This window comes from Vidua chalybeata, chromosome 9 (assembly GCF_026979565.1).
Source record: "Vidua chalybeata isolate OUT-0048 chromosome 9, bVidCha1 merged haplotype, whole genome shotgun sequence".
NCBI lineage: Eukaryota > Metazoa > Chordata > Aves > Passeriformes > Viduidae > Vidua > Vidua chalybeata.
Window position 1 is genome coordinate 11,355,117 of NC_071538.1, and position 24,050 is coordinate 11,379,166.

Genomic DNA, 24,050 nt, shown 5'->3' on the forward strand with positions numbered 1-24,050 from the left:
AAGAATTCAGCCTAAATTTGAATAGAAATAGTACTGCAAAGTGTGTGTAAGTCCCTGCCTTTGAAGAGTCAAAAGCAACATTGGATCTGTATAATTGATCAAGGTCACTTCATGCCCATGAGACACAATAATACAGCTCTACAATCACTGTAAGGTTATTGAAATACTAATTACTTTAGAAATACTGTTTTGCTTTCTGAGTTCATAAAATAATTTATGAGAAAATTTTGTCTGTTTTAAAAATCTACATATTTCTTTTTTTTTTTAGATTTTTTTTCTTTTTGGAAAAATATGTTCCTACCAAACTCAAACCCAGTGAGAAAAAACTTGGAGATACAGTCAAATAAAAAAAAAATTCTCCACTTAATTGGAATCCTAAATCAAGCTTAAGTGGGCGTCTTGGTAGGCTAGAAACTTCTGGATATCAAAGAATTAACAGAAGAACAGAAAAAGTGAATATGTGATGTGATTGGCTTTAAAATCATAGTTTCCTCCATATTTTGTGAGATTCAGATAAAGGTGAAAAATAACAGCACAGTGGGCAAGGGAGTTCTGTGTTGATTTTTGTTCCTTCATACTTTTTCATTTTGAGTTTTCTGTATTTAAAAGCCAATTAATCTAGTTTATTATATGGCAAAAAAAGCCTGCTTTTTGTTTAAAAGCTTTATTGGCTTTTTGGAATACTCACTTATAAGAAAAAGATCTAGGCAGTTCAATTTCAATAATATGTCTGACTCACATTCTCATCCCATCCATCTTAAATCCATTTTCTTTCTCTAATCACCTGCATGCCCTCGTCACAGTTCCCAGGCTTGCTTTGCTTGTATGAGAGTTTGTAAATGGCACTTTTTAGATACCTGTATGTCTGAGAGACAAGGGAAATGACACTTCTTTTGTACCTCAAGCATGGGGGGACTGTGTCCTGGAGGAAACTTGGGTGCTCCCTGCCTGAGCCAATGTGAGAAGCTCAGTGTTAGCGAACTGAAATGTGAGATTGTAGGAGGATGGAGAAAGGCAGTGCTCTCTTTTTGTCACACTGATCTCTTAAGTCTGTTGCTTAGCAGACCAATCCCACATGTCGCCAAATATGTGGAACTGAATTATGTGTGATCATTATATAATTATTGTAACATGGAATTTCAGGAACATGTGACAGATGTGCAAGCAACCACGCCCTCCAGGCAAGCCATTCCTTTGAAAGTAGTTTGGTGTTTGCATGGTTAGAGACAAGACATTAATAGCTTGGTTCTGCAAAGAATTGCAGAAATAGCTTGGTTCTGCAGAGAAAATATTGTTAAAACCCAAAATCTCATAAAGGAGATTTGCACAATTTTAATGGACTTAGCAGTGTGTTTGAAGGTAGAGCTATACAAATACAAATGTCTTCACATATATGTATACTTTATAGATGTGAATGTGAATTTTCATGAAAGTTCCTGTTTGTATGAATGTAGCTACTTTAAAAGTACTCTCATCGGATTAAAATTTAAGATCAGCATTTAATGTTAGCATATTAAATGGAATTACAAGAGGTGTACCTATTGTTGAGTACAAGTTTTCATTGCTGGCTGCCACTCTATAGCAGTCTTCCCTTCAACTTCCTACCTTGCCCTCTCCTTGCCCTTCTCTCTCCCTATGTTTTAGGCATCATTTTCTGATGAAATCCTCATTTTGTGTTAACATGAGGAATAAAATAATATGTTGATGGCTTGGATATCTATTGGTGTTCTTATGATCCCTGAGTAGAGAGAGTGATGTGCTGTCACTCTCTCCATAACTCTCCAAGGTTGAGAATTCCATTACATCTTTCAAAATGTCTTTTTACTTTCATCTGAAAATGAAAATAAGTTGAATAAAATCCAGTTTACATTTGAGCTGGGCTGCATACTCACTGCTGTGTATAAAATCAAACTTCCTAAGGAGTTTTTTTCTGTTAATATAACTTTTTTCCTACTTTATGTCAATTATCATATATAGTGTTTTTTGTTGGTTTTTTCTTTTTTTTTTTTTTTTGCCACAGTTTGAAGTGAGAGCATTAAGTTAAATTAATTTGACTTTGCTTGGCAAATGGCAATAGTAGCACTTTAACAGCTGTTTGCTTTCCTGGATTGTCCTTGGTGCTGAAATTGCTTTTGTATCTAAACAGCAAAATGTGTTTATAGGGCTACAGAATATGGAGATAAATTTAGCCTGTCAAACAGATATTATTGGGGCTTTTTTTGTGCTGTGGTTTCTGGGAGTGGATCCTGACTGCAGTGCTTTAATTCCAAGCTGTGTGTGCCTTTGGACATCTTACAGGACTGTTGTGGAGCTTTTCTCTTTGATTTATGACCTTGCCTGTATGGACTTCTGATCAGATTTTATTCTCATTTAGTGCAAGAGGGGCTAATTATGAAAGTGACAAAGATTCTTTCGTTGTGCTAAAGCTTTTTGAATGACAAAAGGGGGCTTTAAATTAAAATGAACTTTAACAAGGCATTTTCACATTGAAGTGATACACACTCTACCACTGATAGAGTAATTCATTTTCAACCCTTTCTGATTCTATAAACACATTGTCTCACAAGATCAGTAATTTTTTACCTCTCAGGCTAATGAAGAGTGGATGGTAGACCAATGAATTCTCTTTTTGCAGAACTATTTTGACATTCTTAATTTTTTCTTAAATATCAAAGAAAGGACAAAGAGCTGTGATTTTATTGCATTAATATTAATAATCATTTATCTGCCAGAAAAACATTTAAATATCACTTGACATTTGCAGAGAAAGATTAATGTTTAATTTACTACAAACATAGAAATACTTTGAAATAAAAGGAAACGCTTCTGGATTCAGCAAAATATTAAAAAAATCCAACAAAACACCAAAACCCCAACAAAATTAAGACAGACATTCAGATATAAAAAACCATTGTAACCATAGCAGAAATCAAAAGCATGTTGGTGCCATCTAAAATGTCAATATTTAAATTATCACTTCTGATTGAAAAAATAACATCAACTAGATAGTTCTTTAAGGTCTAATTTAAGCTTTAGCTAAACAAAGATAAATGAGGGGAAGCAGTTTGCTGTTACATCCATGTGAGTACAGTTACAAAGACCTGTATAAATTCTAGCAGCATCATAAAAACAAACCAATATAATGTAGTTATGTTTTGAGCAGTATTGGCATTTAATAAATATTGGTAAATCTGAAAGTCTAGGGGGACTTCCAGAACAGGCTGGTGTCTGGAGGAAAGGAAAATAGCAAGACACAGGAGTCAGAAAATTGTAGAAGTGAAAATACAGGAGCAAGTTCCATTACCTACAGAAGGATCAAAATGCTGTATAATAAAGAGAAGAGTAGAGAAATCACCTCGTTCTACAGAAGAATGTTAGAGCAGGAGCTACAGAGGAGGAGGAGGAGATGAGCAGAAAAGTTGTGTATCAGTCTAATCTGATGAAATGGCTAAAAATGTACCCAGACTGCAGGAAAGTCTATCTGTAAATTTTATCATGGAGATTATATGGTAAGATACCACTTTTAGGCAATGAAATGATGGGATTAATGTATTGAATGAGAATAACATTTCTAGCCCCCAAACTGTTTTTGTGACTAGATTGATAATGGCATAGAGAATCAAATTCAGTTTTATAATAAACTAAAATAAGACTGTTTCTTCCACAAAAGCTGTATGTAGGGCAGATGCTATTCACATTCAGTATTAGTGTGGAAAGTCTATCCTTGCAGTACCTTTTTCCAAGGATTTTTAAAATAAGATAAAGTTTCAGCTATAAACCCAGTAATTTATTAGTTAAAGAAGGTTCTTATCCAGGATCCATCTCAAAAAGCAAGATTCTTTTATAAGGCAATACCTGGAACCTTTCCATTAATACTCTTTAATAAAAAAATCTGATTTTATTTACAGCTCTGGTGACTTTTGAGAGGTCCTTGAAAATATAATATAACTGTAGGTCTCTGATTAAGGTCTCCATGTATTAATTTTTATTCAAGTGTCAGTGTGTAGTTATACTTCGGAAGGATTCCCTTGGCAAAATGGTGATTCTGTGTATAAGGTACCAAAGTAGGCCAAATGCAGAATTACAGCATTACTGTGCAGTAAGAAATCAACAGGAATATCCTCTCTTGTAGGATGAAAGAACTTCCTTGTCTTTTGCATTACAAGAATTCTCAGGGTCTTTGCAAAATGATGAATATATTGAGTAGGAAGCATTACATAAGTAGCACTGCTGTGATATACGAAAGAATAATGAATATGCAGTTTTAAATTTTTTTAAACCATTTTTAGTACTTTTTTTTGCACACTTGTGCTGTTAGGCAGCAGGTACATATGAGAATGTTTTACACCAGAGGCTGTAGAGAGCAACAGATTTCAGTAGTGTGCACTGAGCATCAGGCCCTAAGGAGTCAGTATTTGGAACATGTTTCTGTCTGTGACACACCAGTGATGGTACATCCCACTGAGGTACTGCAGTTCCTACTCCCTCATCTGCCCTGGCTGGTGGTTGCTTCCGTGGTTAAGGCTGCAGACGTTGTTATAATTTATTTATTAACTCATTAATTATTTATTTAGGATAGCACCCATTATATGCTAAGTGACTTCCAAACAGAAATTTCCCCAAATGCTTTTCCTTTAAGAGCTGTGCTCTGAAAGATGTGGTACAAGCACAGCCGTGAGAGATTCATTTTGGGAGCGCACGCTTTGTTAAAGAAAGCTGAGTTTCGTGACTCTAATGCAAAACCTCTTTGTATTCTGATTTTCCTTTAACAAAGGTTCACTGCTGTGGATAAAGAACTGCCCATCTGTCATTGGAGGCCTTTGGGGAGTTGATAAAGAGGGAGCCGAGAAATCTGTTTTTCTGGGGATTTGGTGGATTTGGTGTAGTGGGTGTGTGATGGCCATCTTAGGGCACAGGCCTCTGATTTTTAAGCACTCTTGACACTCCCTACTAAGTTGCTGCTTTACCACTGCCAGTTGGTGTGTTTACATGATTTTGTGGCTTTTTGGAGCATTTTTCCTGCAGTCTTGGGCTCTGATGATATTTCTGTAATTTGTAAGACTCTCACAGATGTAGGAGAAGGAGTCAAGAGCCTGACTCCATTTTATTAATCCTTTACAATTTCCCTACTCGGTGAACATTGACATTTTATTCTTTGCAGCACCAGGTTTTTTAGGTCCTTTAACTGAAAGCATTAGTTTTTATTGAAAAGGGCAATTTTGAAATAAGGCTCCTTGGCTGCAAATGATTAAATATCAATCTCATTTGATCAAAACTATTGAGTTCTTTCAGCAAGATTGTATTGTATAATTTCTTAATACTTATGTGAGCCTGCTGTTTACACAATGGTCTTTGCAATATTTTGGGATATCTGTTACTTGTATATTATGCTATTTTGTTCATAGTAGTTGTTGAGCAATCATGATCACTAAATATTCAGGAATACTTGTTGCTGTTTTTACTGTGCTCTAAACTGGCATCACCAATAAGACTGCTCTACTTAATGAACATAAAAAGACAGAAAATATTCCAGTTCTAGCTGCTTGTGTTGTCTTTCTAAATTGCATTGTTTATTCTTCTGGACTATAAAAGAAAGTTGCAAGTGATGTCAGTAGGTGGCCTTTGGGATTAACACATGCTAGAACTTTACAGTTATTTATAATGTGAAATCTCTGTAACTGTATCCTCATTGCAGGAGGAACCTCAAGCCTACTTAATATATTTTAATCCCTCTAGTCCCCCTTCCCATTTGCCCAGACATCATTCAAACACCTGTGACCAAGAAAAGTATTTTTCTGAAAGGAAGAACTCATCCTAAATTGGCAGCACTGTCTGGACTCCTAGAATATGAGAATCTTTTTGTAACTGTTTTTAGTAAAATAAATCATGGCACTGGCCACCTCACCCTTCCTTCTTTTATATTCAATGAATATATTTAAGATTGATTTTGATTGTCTCCTTTTTCAACCAGTCCTTCTTTCTTAAAGGTTTTAAATTCCCTTAATTTTCTGTGTGGAAGACAATTCTGCCTCCTACTCTAATTCAGATAAAAGTTTTAATTTATAAAACTCCTGTGGGTGTTTTAGTCTAGGCCACACATCATTAATATTTCTGCAATTTAATTCAATACAAAGGAATTAAAGATTTATTCATTACACTTGTTTGGGACCACTGAGAAGCAGTAACTGCGTTACCAGGGCCTATGGGCCGAACGCCCCCAGGAAATGGATCCAGTGCACCTTACTTGTGTCACTTGGGAGGAGAAGTATTGGAGAGAGTGGAACTCTGACTGTGATCCTGAAAAGGTGTGGAAAATCAGCTCAGGCTCTCACTGTTATGAATTAAGATCAACACCAAGAGAAACAAATAAACCAGTAGAGATCCATAACTTATATACTCCCCCCAAACCAAATCAATACATTTTATTTTAATGCAGTTTACATAGATAAACAAGAAAAGTGTGAAGCTAGAATTTTCCTGTGCTCTCAGTCAGAATTAGATTTTATCACATGGTCTGCTTACAATAAAAGCTCAATCAGCGTTTCTCAGCCTCTGTGAGCTCTACATCCTGATCTACCCTTTGCAGAGATGGAACTTGGCCTTTTACCTTAGCTGCTGCTAAAACCTAAGTCATTGTTCCCATGCAATCTTTTTCACAAAAACTACTGATCTACCGCTATTTGGATGTCACTATTGATAAAAACTTAAAACATTACAGAAACAACAATTTCAACTTACTTAACTGAGGAGGGAAGATAGAAAAGCGACTTCAAGTTTGAAGCATCCAGCTTTTCAAGCCACGTACTTTTGAAATGCTTTGCATATCTGATATTCTTGACCATTTTTCAAAGGAAATCTGGATTTTGACCAAAAGTGGAGTCACGAGCATTGCTTTGGTTTCAACTGAAACATCAGGTTTTTAAAAGAATGCTATATTGGTGAAGAGTACCGAGAGATTTTCTGCAGAACATTGAATTAACTGTGGTAGTGAAGATAGTATTTTGTGTTGCAGAGCTTGATATGTGCAATTTTAATAATTTAAACTATAATTTACAGGTGTTGTATATGTGGTTTTTATGATATTGTCTTATTTTTTCAAATCATGCTTTGTGGTTTCAGGTATCTTGAGCTGACATATGCTCTGGGCACGAATCTAGGAGATGATGCAAAAACTGTCAGGGGTTTTCAGAGATCACCCCAATTTCATTAGATTTTTTTTTCCTATTTAGAAATCAAATACTATTTAGAAGTTCTTTAGGACTTATTGCCAAACTATTTTTTATGAACTCTTTTCACAGGCAAAGACCATAAAGCAAGTGGGAATTTCCATCTGATATTCTTAGATGCACTCCTTTCAGAAGATACCTAATCTTTCACTAGAGAGTTTTTACAGATCTCAGTCCCTGTAGTTCCTGTTCCATTTAGAACATATCAATAAAATTTCTTTGGATTATCATCTCAATGTGTTTTATGATCTGTAAGGATGAATTTCATACACTTATTCCATATTCAACATTTTACCTTATTTTGGGAAATATGGAGTTGCATGAAATATAGATTAATACTGTATGGCTATCTTGGACTTGATCCCAGGTTCAGCTGGTGAAAATGATGTATATTCCAATCTGTTCCTTGGTTGTTTTTGTTTAAAGAATTTGTATAGATTGAAATGCAGCTGCAAGTGTATTAGTGATTTTCTATTGCTTACTTGTCAAGATTTTTATTGTGTGCATGAAAAATAGCATTTCAAAACCTGGCAGCATATTGACAAAAGCAGAAGAGCACTTTGTGTAATTCTCTTTTGAAAAACTACCTCTTTTAGAGACAGAGATTGCCTCAGCTACTTCCATTCATATGTATCTTGATCAATAGATTTATTGATAGCTTTTAGCCAAGATTTAATTCTTTTTTTCTCCTCAGTTCACCATGGTGCTCACTTTTCTGAATTAAGAAACTAGAATTAGGCTCCTATAAGCAAGACATACAATATGCAAGTGCTCTAGGTGTAAAAGGAGGCATTTGACCTTTTGTTGCTAATCTGTGACAGGTGCAGGCTATTTTCTTCCAAATGGTGTTAATTTTCATGTGCAAATCCACCCCCTGAAACCTGCATTCTATATAACCACCACAGGGGAATTGGTGGTCATCATGAGTACTGTAATGGACAGCTGAGAGGGATAATCACTGATATTTCAGCACATTTATGCTCGCGACTCAGTCGGGTTTAGTGCGCTTCTGTTTTCACTGCTTATTAGGGAGGCTGAAGTTAGTTATTCATGGCTGGACAAAAAAAAAGTGTCTGAGAAAGTTCATGTGCCGGGAACAGCACATTGTTACAAATTAGTTTCCTTTACCATTTCTGGCAAACTCATTACAAAGTAATCGCGCCCTGCGCTGAAGTGCACTTCCTCTGGGACCAATAACTGTAAATAAGCAGGGCTGCAAGCTGGCTGATAAGTTGTTGTTCTGAAGATAACAGTCCTTTTTAGCAGAGTGTTTGACCTTTTTCTTTATATTGCCTCAGGCTTGTCTAAGACCCTCAAGGTCTATTTTTCATCTTAAAAATTCTCTGTAGGCAAGCACAATGTGCGGTTTAAGAAGATTTTAGGATTGCTTAACATATCTATATTTTCTTTTCTAGCATTTTTATGATAATTGTTAGAATGTTTAGTAACTTTAGCTAGCACTTTCTTCAGCAGGTTTTCTTTCTTTGTGTAAAGTACACTTTTTATTGATGTAGGAAGCAATAACATTAATATTTTATGAGGACTAAGTGTGTGTTGCATGATTAATAAAATAGTATCATTCGGCTTTTTTCTGACTTTTAAAGAAACTTGAAACATGCTATTGACCCCTTTCACTATTCACATTTTGAGAGCATTGCACTAAACATTACTCTGTGAAGTAATTTAAGCAAATATAATTAAGAATTTCAGCTTGAATGATTAAAGGAAAGTATGTCTCCTCTTTTCTCAGTATGCTAAGAGTATTGAACAGAACTGTGACTGAAAATTGAGCGTGTCTTAAAAACAAACCCCAAGGCTAAGTGAAAGTCAGTTTATAGGCATTTGGAAATTTGATTTGTTCACGTGTTCCCATCAGTTTAAAAAGATCTGTGCTAATATTTCTGTAAAGTAAAATAATAATAGAAAAAAATCCCCGCAACTAATTTCAGAATGCATATGAGAGAAAATCCCAAATGTTTTGCAAAATTCTGGCTACCCTAATAAATTACTTGTTTTCCTTTTAAGATATACTCAGAAAGTAATTTGACATACAGATGTGCACCCAAATTATTAAAAAAAAGTTAAACAAGAATTGTCTTAGAATGTCAAGCAGTTCAGATTTTATTGCTCATAATGTTGTTGGTTTTTTTTTTCCCTTGCAGGTCACATTACTCAAATCAGTTCATTAATCATACATGTACCTTAAATAATATTAGTATCTTGTGTTTTATAATGTTAGCCCCCAAATATAGTGCTAATCACAAGATATGGAGTGATGAGGCTTTGGAGAATGCTGTATACTCTCATATATACAACTTCTGTAGTTATGGAATGGAGTGGTGATGAGTTCACATGGGCATGAACTCAAAGTGAAGCAAAGCAAAGCTGGTGTTTCAGTAGTGTGAGACTTTTTCTCTGATTTTAGAAGAATATACTTAACCAATGAGGTTGTGAACAGACTCTTACTGATATCACAAGTGACCAAACTAGCAATGTACACAGAATAAGAACCATGCACATGAAGGGTCATACAGTAGTTGTATCATGACTGAAAACTGTTGGTAGGTATATTACACAAAATTGGTGCTATCTGGCTTTCTCTTACATTTGTCACAATTTCAGCACAGAAACTGTTGGCTGCAGGTACTGCAAAGTACATTGTATGCATTGTGGAATTGCACAGAAATTCCTGGGGCACAGGAGGAACTTACTGTCTACTCACTTATTAAATTGTTTTCTCTCTTGCTATATATTTAGCAAAAAGGCAAGGAAAAAAATATGGAATTAAAATTTATTTTAAAAAAATCAGTTTAGAGATGGTTTGCACTTAAGAAAAAAATTGTTTATTTTCAGCATTAAAATGTTAAAATGGCTTAATATCTAAATGGAATGCTGTAAACGATGTTTTAATTCCTGTTCCATAGTTTCTAATGCATGCCACTATGGGACCTGTTGTATCGGAATATAATTCTCATCCATTAGTATAAATGCATTTCCTATGATTGCAGCACTCTGAAGGCAGGACAAAAAACTGTGCAGTTTTTTTATGAGATTAACATTAGGAAGTTTAAATCCTTGCTTGGACACCAAGAAATGTTTTTCAGTGGCATTATCAGTTTTCCACAAAGCATCTCTTAAAGTGAGGAGGTGTTTTGTTCCTACAGTTCTTGGCTTCTTTGTACCAAAACTGCTGTCTTGTTTAATGACATTGCTATGTGGGCTGAAATTAGGCTGACAGATTGTGAGCAAAGGCTGTGATATTACAAACAATAGTCTATTGAGCACGAGGAACTTGTTGAATTAGTTACCGGAGGCATTAGTGCTCAGTCCAGCCTCTATAGCATCTGGAAGACAGAGAAGAAATAGTGGGCTAATGAAATGTCCAAATGACACCAAACTGCAGAGGGCTGCAGGTGACAATGGCAGCTGATGCGTGCCTGGCAAGAGGCAAAAACTAATAATAAAACAATAAACTCACAAAAGGAAAAAAATAGTGCATTGGGAGGGAAGGGAGTATTCAAATCAAGAGAGAAAACCATGTTGGGGTTCCTGAGGAATCAAACGCACAGATGATTACCTTTTAAGGGCTCTGCTGGATTTGAGATAGGTTTTCCAGAGCAGACTGGATGGCAGTAGCTTCAGCACACCAGCTCTTCACCATCCATGATTTCCCTGACATCAGTACAATTCTCCAGTGCTAGTTTAGGGATCCTGAGCACCCTGTAAAGCAGTTCTGAGTGGGTCATCTGTTCCCCATCCAGTTCAGGTTAGCTTGATGTTGAAAAAGAAATTGAAATGTGCAAAAGGTCAAAATCAAGGTCTCATTTTGCTCTGTTTTAATTATTCACTTAATAATCTTTTAGTTTCTTATGCCTTGCAGTACAAGTTTTTAATGGTCTTTGAACTTTAAGCATGGATTTAATTGCTTCTGTGTCCTTCTTTGGGAGTAATTCCATCAAAATTTGCACCTCTGCTCTGTGCTGCAGATAACTTAATCCATATCTGGAACTGCTGGGATTGCTGGGAGGCATGTATATTAGTTTATTAGTTGACAAGATGGACCTAGCCCACCATCTGTGTTCATGCAGCCTGCTGCCTTAACCCTAGAGAATCTGCCAAGATCACATGCACAGCTCAGGCTGAAGTGAATTCACAAACCAAACTTTGTACAGAAAGATCTAAATCTGTGGCCTGTGATGCAACTGGAATCTAAACTTTCGGGATGAATACCTTGGACTACCTAAATCCTGAAATATCCAAGGACTATTATCCCAGCTATGTCATTTATGCATGACATTTAATGAAAAATAAAGCAAAACAAAGTCACTTAATTAAAAGTATTACAATGGAATAGCTTGGCTTTACCATTCTTATTTATTTTGGATAATAATCTATAGGAAATTGTCATTTATGTTCAGATTTGAGTTCAGTTGTCAATAAGGGATGGGTCTGACCCCTGTGGCAGAATATGCACTTAGATGTGTCAGGGACTTCAGCTGAAGCCAAGAGCTGTGGTGGGTTGGCTTTGCTCACCCAGTGCTCTCTCACCCCCACTCCTTACCAGGACAGAGGTGAAAATGAGGTGAAAAAGCTCCTGGGTTGAGGTGCAGACAGGGAGGGCACTCACCAATGGCCTGCACAGGCAAAACGCTCTGCTCTGGGGAGACTCATTTATTGCCAGTTAAAATAGGTTTGCATAGTAAAGATCAAAGAGAAATTAAACCAATGCCTTCTCCCTGCCATTCCCTGTTTCCCAGGATCATCTTCCCCTCACAAAGAGCTGTGCTCACACAAAGGAGTGAGAGCCAAACCTTCCTTGCTCCCCTGCTCTACCCTGGGCCTTCTCCCTTCCCAGGGCTGCAGTCCTGTCAGGAGCACCTGCTCCAGCCTGGGTCCTTTGTGGGCCACTGCTCCTCCAGGAGACACCAGCCTGCTCCAGCCTGGGTCCTCTGTGGGCCATTGCTCCTCCAGGAGACACCAGCCTGCTCCAGCCTGGGTCCTTTGTGGGCCACTGCTCCTCCAGGAGACACCAGCCTGCTCCAGCCTGGGTCCTCTGTGGGCCATTGCTCCTCCAGGAGACACCAGCCTGCTCCAGCCTGGGTCCTCTGTGGGCCATTGCTCCTCCAGGAGACACCAGCCTGCTCCAGCCTGAGTCCTTTGTGGGCCACTGCTCCTCCAGGAGACACCAGCCTGCTCCAGCCTGAGTCCTTTGTGGGCCACTGCTCCTCCAGGAGACACCAGCCTGCTCCAGCCTGGGTCCTCTGTGGGTCAGTGCTCCTCCAGGAGACACCAGCCTGCTCCAGCCTGAGTCCTCTGTGGGTCAGTGCTCCTCCAGGAGACACCAGCCTGCTCCAGCCTGGGTCCTCTGTGGGTCAGTGCTCCTCCAGGAGACACCAGCCTGCTCCAGCCTCTCCCCACAGGACACAGGGCTCTCTGTCCTGGCCTACAGAGCACCCCCTTCCCTGCTCCTCCTCACTCCCCGCTTCTCCTCAGGCTCCCTCGCCCCTCTGCCTGTGCAGGATTTTGCCCTTCCCTGGACACATTTTCACTGCCTGGGCTGAGGGGCTGGGCTGTGCCATGGGTGAGGCCATTCTGGAGCCATCTGGGAGTGTCAGAACAGGCTGGAAGGGGCAGGGGCAGCGCAGCCTCTCCAAGAGCCAGGCCTGCAGCCCCACTGCCGGCACCTGGGCACAGACACCCACCATGGCAAGTGACATTATTTGTGTTTGGCAGAGGCATTCTGGCTTTGCAATAGAGCTGTTTTTTCAAATATTTCTAATGCCAAGTGTCTCCTTGAGGCGAGCCCTCAGGAACAGATTGAGAGCATGGAGCAGGTCTCTGCAGAGGGAAGCAGTGGAGAGAATTTTCTTCTGAAAAAAAGGATGTCGGTAGGAAAGTAGAGGATAACATTAAAAACAGAGAAGATTAAACATGTTCCATTAGTAAAGCCAGAAACAATTTAGGATAAGGTAGAAATCCTGGAACTGTATTGATAAACAGAATTAAAAATGTCTTTTCCCCTCTTCTTTTCCAGCCTAGGGTAGCAGATCATCTGAATTTTGCTGCTCATGCTGGTATTGAGCAATGTGTTGCCAGAGAACAGTCCTATTGACTGCAGTGGGACTTGCTGAAGAGGGAATAATTTAGCTCAAATAACCTTATAAATACACATTAGAACCCAACAGTATATTTCCAACCCAAAAAGATATATCTAACCCCTGAAATATATTTGAAACCATAAACCCAGGTTTTCAGTGCTCCTTTTTAACAAGGAATGTAATTTAGCATGTGAGCTAAAACATGGCCCTGTCTTAGAAGATGAGATGAGTTTTGGATTGGATCAGGAAAATGTAAAGTCTTATTTTTGTAGTATATAAATGAAATGGACAGTCTAAACCCTGTCTCTAAAAATCTTGGCACACTTCAAAGGAAAAATGCCATTTTAGCAATTTAAAAGCACTTAGTGGATTTTTCCAGTGCTGAACTTCATTTCTATAGCTGGTGTGGTTGCCTGCTGAATAATGCCATAGGGGACAATGTAGCTCTGACTATATTTAAAAATACTGTTCCATGAAATTCACTGGGAACAAGCTGAAGCAAAATCTCATTTGTGTCTTTGGAAGGAGGTGATAGTGGCTGTAAATGGTGAAGGAAAAGGATTGAGATGGTTTTTGAATCATGGAAGAGATGAAGGCTGGACCATCTGTGGGGAGAGAGGAATGCTTAGAGCAACAACCAGAGGGGCCAGGCAGAAATCTGGGGCCTCTTTAATGTTACAGGGACTTGAACATGAGCAACAGTTGGAAAGAAAAAAAAATCCTAACAGGTGGGGACTAAAAGACATGCAGAGACATCATTAGAAAAGTGAAACAATAAAAAAGGAAACAATTAAAAGGATGTTAGAACACATAATTAGAATATTCAGATAAGAGGAGACAAAAGGTCAATTTGATTGAATAATAAAAATCTGTGATGTCTTCTTTTTGGTGTATTCCTGTGCATATAGCTTACTGCTACATATTTTATTTTATGACCACAAGGAAGCCTTTAAAAATAATTCTGAACTGTTGTAAGGCCTATTTTACTTGTGAATTTTAACCAATGGAGGTAGAAGTTTTAAAAACTTTTCTCAGTGTTGTTCCTGGAGAGTTGATCAGGCATTCATTAAAACACATCCTGTTTCCTCTGTTCTTGTAGGGAACCTTGGCCGGGTGGACCACATCACAGAGTTTGAGTATGACCTCTTCATCAGGCCAGACACCTGCAACCCACGCTTCCGAGTCTGGTTCAACTTCACTGTGGAAAACGTGAAGGAATCCCAGGTAAGTGATAATAAATTACATGGCATGATAGCTTCAAAAATTGCTTACTCCAGTATATGTTTTCTTTAACAAAAAATATGACACCCCAGGTTTGCAACTAAAAGTTTTTTTAAAATGTCTCTTTGTTCTTTGACTTTTTTATAAACAAAAGCAGGTATCAGCAGGAGTGAGTATGACCACGTCTTTCAGCTATCCAAGACAGGAGGTAATTGCAAAGGCAGTATAATTTTTGCCAACTAGCAGAACTGGAATTAATAGTGGCTGTCATGTATTTGTGCTTTTGCATTCTAACTAAATGTGTGTGTTAGTATAGGAAAAAGAAACCCATCATAGCTGTTCAAATATTATCACTTAAGCCTTCATTTAATACCTGTAGAACAATGGGGTAGCTTTGCAAACAGGTATTTCCCTAGTGCCTTGTAGCAGAGGAGTTGCTTGCCAACATGTCCCTTGTGAAAGAGGAGGTTTAAATGTGAAGCAAATTGATAGGCAACAGTTTCACTTACTTTTAAATAATGTTTTTTTGCAGTAAAGATGCCCCTTGAGAAAGTTCTGTGCTCTATTTTTCACTTACTAAAGTTATATACTAATTTTCACATTGAAAAATAATAATAAAAAAATTCATTTCACTTTTCACATGCGCTGTGGATTTTGTTCTGGTGGCCTGCCTTAGTTTATCATAATCAGTCGTCATTTTTACTTAATGGAAATAAAGCATATTTAGTAAGAGCAAAAACTGCAGAAACTTGATAGTTGTATTCCTACGAGACTAATATCTTAATATCCAGCACTGTATCATTCCTGTTACAACTGGAAATCGTGAAATTGTTTATCTATCGTCCTGGAACCCGATACTTTATCAGCAGACCCTTTCCCCTGCTGTGCCATACTCAACTATGATCAAATTATATAGTCATGAGATGAATGGGAATGTGTCTCAAGGAGGCAAAGAGATCGGGTAGAAAGATACAATATATATATAGTGCTTACAGGATATTTGTTTTCATGGTTGTCTACATGAAAGAGAATGGTTCCACTATTAAGTTTGACTTGTGAGGTCTGTTTTTATAATGTGTGCTCCTATAATCTTTTTCTCATCTCTCCAATTTCCGTTAAAATGAGACCTGCCTGGACGTAATCTAGTCTGGAACCTTTTTTAGGTCTTTGTACTACAGGCCATGGGCAGCATTAGTCATTGCAGCTCAGCTATATTAAATGAAAGTTAGAAGTTGCTACATCAAACACACTGTGTAATGTAATTTGTTTTCTGCATTTTGACTATTTTATGTTTTACTAGAAAACAGTAACAAGGAAGCCCAAACTATTCAGGATTGCTTCAAAATGTTGCACTAATACAAATACAGAGGACCTTTGATCACATTATGTGTAAAAGTAGATATTTTAATAGCTCTCTATAAATCATTACCTGGATAATATTGTATTTATTTTTGATATATCATTTAAGTAATGTGTGAAGAAGGCACATCTATACATTTATATATATTAGGTCTGGTTTCAGCCTTTTGGATAAGGACTCACAAAGAGTAGCTACTTTTGTTTTTATATTACCTATTAGTGCAGTATTTTGTGTTATTAATCTACTGATAAATGAAAAGAAAGACCAATTATATATTCCAGCTAATCTTACCATCCATGCATTATTCTATAAGAAAACAGGTTCTTTGCATTCTTCTGGTTTTAATTTTCCTAAGTCATGGATCTTCCATTTCCTATGTCTCAAAACTGTTTTATAGACTCCTCTCACTTACAGTGTTGCTTGATTTTTAGCCTAAAGCTTTCCTTTATTTAATCCCACAATTCCCAGTAGCCATTCTGCTTAGTAATAACTCCTCTTGGTACAAATAAATCATCATCATCCCTGAATAACATTTATATTTCTGTGAATTATAACATTCCTCATCATTTGTGTGTCAACCTAGCTATCATGTTTGGGTCTTTCAGCTCTATATCCAATAGACCACTTTACCTTTTGAGTAATTTTCCGCTTTATGGCCTTTGGACTTTCATCATAAGTGAATCTTTCAGTCCTTTGATAATTAGCCCAGTTTCCCAAGGAAGTAAAGCTTATATGATCACACTGTCTACTTGCTAGCCTAGGTGTTTGTATGGCTGCTGATCCCTCTCCTCTCTTTTCTCCTTCAATAGCTTCTTAACTCTTGGCCAGTTTCAGCACCACTGGACAGGAATTCCTGTAAGTTTTGGGAAAACAGGCTGCCAGATGGGCAAGAGACCCATTAGTGTTCCCACTGGCAGACAGGCTATAGTATGAGATCATTTCTTATTAAACATCAGAGAATCCACAGAGGAGATGAATAGGAGAAAGTACTCATTGGAATTTGCATTTTTAAGATACCAGAGAATCCAACCATGAAATCCAAATCCATAGCATTTAGTAATTTTGCTTCTTACAGAACTTCTTTTTTTTTATTATTATTATTCCTTTTCCAGTTCCTTCAATGTTTTCTTTATAGTGCGGAACTAAAATTTAATGGATAATTCTGAATATGCTAATCCAAATTTACAGAGAAGGGGCTTGAGTCCCTTTGCTCTGTTGCTGCCTCACTGTAGACAGCTGGAAATTGCAGCAGCCTTTTGTTGCTGTATCACTATGGAAACTCAGGCCTAATTTGTTTTTCCGTATCATACAGAAGTCTTTTTTAGAGTGATTGCTTCCTTGCTTCTGTTACGTATGTTTGAGGTTACTGTTGTGCTTCATAGGTAATAGAGCTAAGCTCTGTGCCATGCCAGTGACAGCCCTAATATTTCCAGAATTATTTTTAGAATTTTATTTTAAACTTGGTTTATTTGATGTTCGCTTCCTGACGTTGAAGTAGAACCAACAGACTTTTTTTTAAAATTTGGAAGTTGGTAAATTAATTTCTTCCTCCTTTTGATTTGGACTTCTACATCAGACATTTTTTGTTGTCAGTTTTATTTATACCTTTTTAACAAGGAAAAAAGATTAAAAAAAAAACCAAAAAAACTAATGCCTTATATTTACAGGGGGAAATGAGCCATCATGTAAGATACCTGCAAGATGTAAAATTGGTCTTTTGGTCTCCTTACATGGTTTCTGACTTGCAGCTCAGTTGCTCTGAAAAGATGTGAGCTATGATTCTTTTTTGTTACCTATTTGGTGAATTCAATTAACACCAATATTGGAAAAGAAAAAAAGAAACTGATACGTTATATGTAAGGAAAACACACAGACTTTTATGATTTACACATATCCATGAAAGGGAGAGTGAAGGAAATAGGATTTGCTGGGGAACACATGGTCTCATGGGCAAAGCCTCCAATTTCTCTAATTATATACGTGTCACAGGCTGCTCTCTATTCCTGATAATGCTCTTTACTGGGCAGGGTTTGCTTCCTATTCACTTCAGCCATGGCCCTTCAAACACCATCTACGATTTTGCTAAATTTCTTCCCTGCGCAGTCGGAAATTGGATGAACAAATTTCATCTCCCAATTGCATTTCAAGTATTTTAAATACACAGTGCTTCAGGTGCACGATTACCTCTGAGCTAGAATGGTTTTAATGCTATTACTAGCAACAGTGATTCATTTGAGCTTTTTGGGAAAAAAAGGAATGTGTGTGCGTGTGTTAAATTATAAAAAATATGTGGCTATACTGATATTGGAGAATTTTACAGATAAAAAGAATGATTATTGTTTTTCAGGGCCATAGCCAGAAATTTTTCTCAAGTGCTTAACACTCACTGTTCCAGATACTGTAACCACGCTGGAATAAGATGATCTTTGTCCTAGAAAATTTACTTTTGAGCAATTTGAGAAGAGTTAAGAGTTAAATACAAGAAAGCGATAAAAGGATTAAAATTATTTGAGGATTTTTGATTTAACACACAGCAGCCATATTATACCACTAAGTAATGCACATGTAGGCCTCATGACAAATTCTCTGTGTGTGTGTACCCTGAGGAGCTCTGCTGTCTGATGAATCATGTTGAGAAATGGTATTTTCACTGAGATTAAAAAAAGAATTTCCAACAGAAGGGGTTCCCTAATAGTGCCAAATTTTGTTCTGTAAGTGTTGATAAACACATTTGGAGTTCTTCGTCACAAAGGTACTGACAAAATATACCAAGAAGGATAGAGGACAAGAATGGATATTTGGCAGCTAGGACTTGATCATTACTTACAGTTAATAAATCAATCCAGATTGAGGTTAAAATCAAAGATCCAAATGTTATTTACTTCAAAGGCATTCTTTCTGTTACTTCAGTTGCTGTTGGATTGAAACTAAAATTTTGACTCATGAATTTTTTTTGGGTTTTTTATGTGTGAGTATGGACCAGGAAAAAGGATAGCCTGTTCTTCAGAAATTTAAACAGGATGCCCAGGTAAGACAGAGATTATCATAACTGGACATTATTATGAATGCATGGAACTGTCATTGTAGAATTTTATGGTTTTTTGGTCCTACAGTGTTTTGTAAAATATAAAAGGCTGTAAGATCTCTGTTGTCTTTAATTGATTAGATGTTCAGGCCTCTTTTTACTGTCCTAAAAGAACTCAATGATCCTTAGCAGAAAACTGCTTCTTGATGATGTTGCAGCTGTGATTGTTTAAAGATATGAGTGATACATGTATAGGGAGATATAATGTCTCTCTTTGTACCAACTGACACGTTTTGGTGAAGCAGAGAGGAAAAAAAGAAAAGCAGGCATAATTTAAGGTACTCAACCTTTTTTTCTGACCTAAGAACTCATTCTGTGCAGTTAATTCCTGCAGAAGCTGCATCCAAAGTAAGATGGAGTGAATATGACATCAAAAGCAGGCTAAAGTTGGAAACAGTCTACCTTTTTACTTTCCTCTTCTTAAGCAGACATGCTCTACTGTCATTTGGGGATTTAAGTTACTGGTATCAAGATGCTTTATAACGTCTTATATTCTCTCCAGCTTCTCATTTGAGAAGACAGATATTTTCTTTACTGTGCATTAAAGGCTATATTGCATTTACCTAGCTTTGGAAAATGCATATGTAAAAGGGCATGTTTTTATGAAAGAGTAGAGATCTGAAATTTTGAAGTGAATACATTTGAAATGAATGAATAAAGCATTTTTTTGCAACAATTCCTAACCAACCTTAAATGCATAATTTCTTCAGTGTGTCTCATTGCCTATACCTTCTTAATAAATTAGGTATACATCACTCATTTATTAATAATTTACATTAATAATTTAATAATCTGGTCAGCTCCTGTATTCTCTCTAAATAGCTGTTTATAATAATTTGCAAGGACAATCACTAGATTATTTGAATTTTTTCCTGTTTAGGAAGCCCCCAGATATTGCCCATCTTTATGTACTCTTATGTGAATTTTTAGCACTCTAGAAAGAGATGGCCAGCTCTTCCTGTAATTTTGGTGTTTTAGTCACCATTTACAGGTAGGCAAAACCTGATCTTTTTCACATTCCAGTTTTGTTTTGTCATATGAATTAATTTTGTTTCATTGGTTCTGATACATTCCTTGAAAACCATCTATATTTAAGAGGTTAAATGGGTATCAGTAACCCAGCTAACACTACCAGCTCACATTCCCATTTTTACTTCAAGATGTAACTGTGAGTAGCATCACTGCTATAACTTTTCATTTCCTGCTTACTCTAGTGTTAGTATTGATTTAGTTAGAGCAGTATCAAATTTTTATTTGTTTCATATGTGAGTGAAGTTTTTCCTTTTCTCTTAGCTATCAAATAGTGGATTTCAGTTCTTGTGGCTGAACTTGGTCAAGATTTAAACTTTGACGTGCATCTAAGGCTGCTGGGTTTGTCAGTCATTATCATTCATCATTTTCATGTCATATCATATCATGATTTATTTTCCCTTGGAGAAGAGGAAGTACTGCATAAAGGTTGAAGTTACAATCATTTTTCTAAGAATAAAAAGGAGACAAGGATGTCTTGAAACATTTTCATCAGGAAAATTCAAGTAAAAAAATTAATCTGAATTAGAGAATGGTTTCAGTGAAAATTCTTTGGTTTTCACTAGCAAATATGACAACAGTTGAGCAAAATCAGTTATGTGTTTGTATCCTGTGTGATTCCTTTTGGAATTTAGAAGCAGCAAAAGTCTGGATTTTAAGTTGGTTTTGGTTTAATCTGATGGCATCCCTGTGTATGACAATGTTGCATTGCATATCCTGCACTAGCCAAGCTCCTTAAAGCTGTATTTGTGTGCATATGTATATTTTACATATAAACACGTGCATAAATCTGTGTCTGTCTGCCAAGAAAGCACGAGAGGCTGAGGTGTCTGCATTTGGATAATATCTTTTTAGTAACAGCTTTACTACAGGGTAAGCAGATTATTTCTTTGAGTAGCACATGCCCTTCAACTTGAAAGAAAATGGGAAAAGAAGGGTGGAGGCAGAATCATAATGCAAATTTTGTAAGACCTTGTGGTACCTTAGCACCTGGTAATATGAGTCTGTTACTTTTTGTTAGGGAAGGGCTTGAATGATCTTTAATTTGTATTAAAAATTTAAATGGATTATTTCAAAGGAGCCTTTGTATTTTTAAAAGCAGTTTTACTGATCCCTGTGTTGGCAAGTGGTACAATTTTATCATAAGTCAAAAGTGCATGGGGTTAGATGATACCTATAGCAGTTGAGGTAATAATTTACTTACTGAGGAAGCCATATGAAATTATAGTTAAAGAAGAAACAAAGTGATGACATTTAAAATAGATTGCATGATAGATTGCATGTGTGTCTCAACATTTAAAAAAATGTATTGAACATACTGCAGTTTTGAAGAAAAATAATGTTACTGTTTTGGAAACTTGTGCCTATATTGGTCATGTATAAAATTAGATTTATAAATGATGATTCTTCCAAGTTGGAATCCTTTCAAGTATGTATAATTTTATTTTGGATCAATAATTCAGTTGTGCTTGGAATAGATTGAGGGTGCATGTGAAACTTTGGTAAGTGCAATATAGTGGGCATGTCCATGAAATTATCCAAAGCTGTCATGACATGTATCGTCCTTTAAAAGTAATGAATGCAGGTAGGTTGATAAGCAGGGGAAATAATCAGCATTACCAGAACAACATCTGTCCTGGTGAAATATTCTCTTGGCAAGGCAGTGTTAAATTCATAAACTTTTTCTGTTCCAGGTGTCTGTAAGAACATTTCAGATTCCAGTGTTCAGTAATTATTGCACAGGTACTGTACTCTTCAGATTTAACACTGCATTTTGCCTACAGGAAACTGATGGCCAGGTGTGTTTAATTTCCTATGATGGTGGCATCTGTCACTCAAAATGTCAAAAATACATTATAGATGTCATCAACAAAATCAGCACTGTGATGATCTTGATGTCAGTGATGTGACATGATTACTTTTCTTTCAATTTAAAACCTTTTTGATTTCTGATTAAATACTCCCTTTTTTAGTTCCAGAGTGAATTGTCTTCCATGCAAATTTGGTTTCATTTTCCTTTTATTACTGAAAAGTCTTTATATCAGAATGTAGAAGCATACATTGAAGAAGTGAAGATGAAATGTTCTGAACTTTCCTGCATTTAGATTTTTTTATCTTTTAAATTCTGAATAATTTTTAATTTTTTAAAATTCAGAATAATCTATCTCCCATTGATTTCCTAGGGAGCAAAGTTCCTACAATGTTAAATGCCGCTGAAAAATTCCATCCTGATCTCAAGTAAATATTTTGTTCCTTTGCTATACTGCTTATAAGTATATGCTTAGTTTATGAAACTTTGGAGCTATCACACATTAAGATATGCACTTTCAGTTTCTTTAGGGAGCAAATAAAATTAAAATGCCATTATTTGTAGCTATTCTTCTTTTTGTTTGTTTGTTTGTTTTTAATGTTAATTGAGATTGGAAAAATGTCTAGGTTGCCTGACATATTACATTATATATAGTTAAATTATTATGTTTCTTCCAGCACAATGTATTTCAATTTGTCTATTGAAGAAGCTGTGAAATACTCTGTAAAATGACTGTGCAATTTTTTTTTTGCTTTTGAAAAATTAAGGAAAACGTATTTATAAACTGACTCAACATAGAGCTGCTGCAGAATAATCAGCTGACTGGTTCTGATGATTGAGTACAGTTCCCCCAGTTTAGGATCTGACCTGTACACCCGGGATAGGCAACATCTGCTGATACACCGCAGCTCAGGGTGGCTCTGCTAATTTTATTTGTGATTTGAGAAGCTCCATGGAAGCTTCTAATTTTCATAGTAGCACTACCATGATGAACTGTGGCTCATTACTGTAAACTGATGGCAGCTGTTAATGCTAATACAGGCAGAGACTTTTTATTTAAGGGAAACATTAGCCAGTAACTGGTAGATTTCTGACACAGTATTACATAAGGCTTCCTGTTAGGAAGGAGAGCAAAGAGAAATGGATTTGAACCCATTAGTATCAGAATTACGTGTCAAAAAGCTAGAGCAGAGTTCAATTTATTTCTGCAATAAAGTGTAAGCTAGAGATTGACTTGACAATTATTTTACCTTACATTGCTCTGGTTGTTCTGAGATGACTATTCCAACATCAAATCATCTTGTTTGGACATCTTTTACGGAATAACATGATAGTCTAAATATGCATTATGTTATGTAGAACTAAAACTCGGCAGGTTTTTTCAAGTAGAAATGAGTTTTTTATGACTCCTTTTACTAGAGGATGTATATACAGTGGAACACATTCAGCATAGATTTAAAACAACTGCATGTATTTTCTGCTAAATCTCGTGCATGTTGTTGAATGGCGTTTACATTGTAATAGAAAGGATAATCTTTCCGAAGCTTTTAGTGGCTTGGTATAAGGAATACAAATAATCTGCCCCAAAATATTTGTTTTCTCTAAGCCAGTTGCTGAGCAGGGTTCTGGCTCCTCTTTACCCGTCTTTTTTTTCCTTAATAATTTTTCAAGATAAGAGACAGAAAATTGGACAACCACTTCCTTACTACAATTTTCAACTTTGAGAAGAGCAATGTTTCCAAAATTTTTGCCCACTTAATTTATGTATTGTCCTACTAAACACCAAAGTCCATGAATTCAGATCCTTAACCTTGAACATTGTAACAAGCTTTTACTGGAATAGCAGTTTTTCCTGTCTTGAACTGGTGGTTCTGTACAGAACACCTATTTAATTTTCTAATTGTGTAGCATAATTTTTGGAATGTGTCGTGTTCATTGTCCCTCTGAAAATTCTCATGAAACTTCACAGAAGATGTTTATTAAAACTTTAATAGAAGTAACATATTACACCAATGTGCACACTCTCCTAGCAGGTTTTCCTTTCTCTTTACATGGTTTCATGCAGGACCATGTCATACTCAGGGGTGATGCAAGGAAGCAGAATTGCAGCTTTGTAGCTTGTTGTGTGTTCATGTTCTGATCTTCTGTGAACTCTGTGGGCAAAACTAATCCCACAACCAGAGCACTGCAGTCTTGTGGGGTCTATGGCAGGGCATTTCCT

At 36.7% G+C, this 24,050-nt stretch overlaps 1 protein-coding gene across 1 annotated transcript in view; it reads left to right on the forward strand.

Moving 5' to 3' along the window:
* LOC128792411 (BEN domain-containing protein 5) overlaps positions 1-24,050 on the forward strand; it is a 562,082-nt gene that overhangs the window by 32,758 nt on the left and 505,274 nt on the right. The window contains exon 3 of the mRNA XM_053950814.1: positions 14,424-14,548. Coding sequence (XP_053806789.1) covers positions 14,424-14,548 — 125 coding nt within the window. The remainder of the gene's footprint in view (positions 1-14,423; positions 14,549-24,050) is intronic.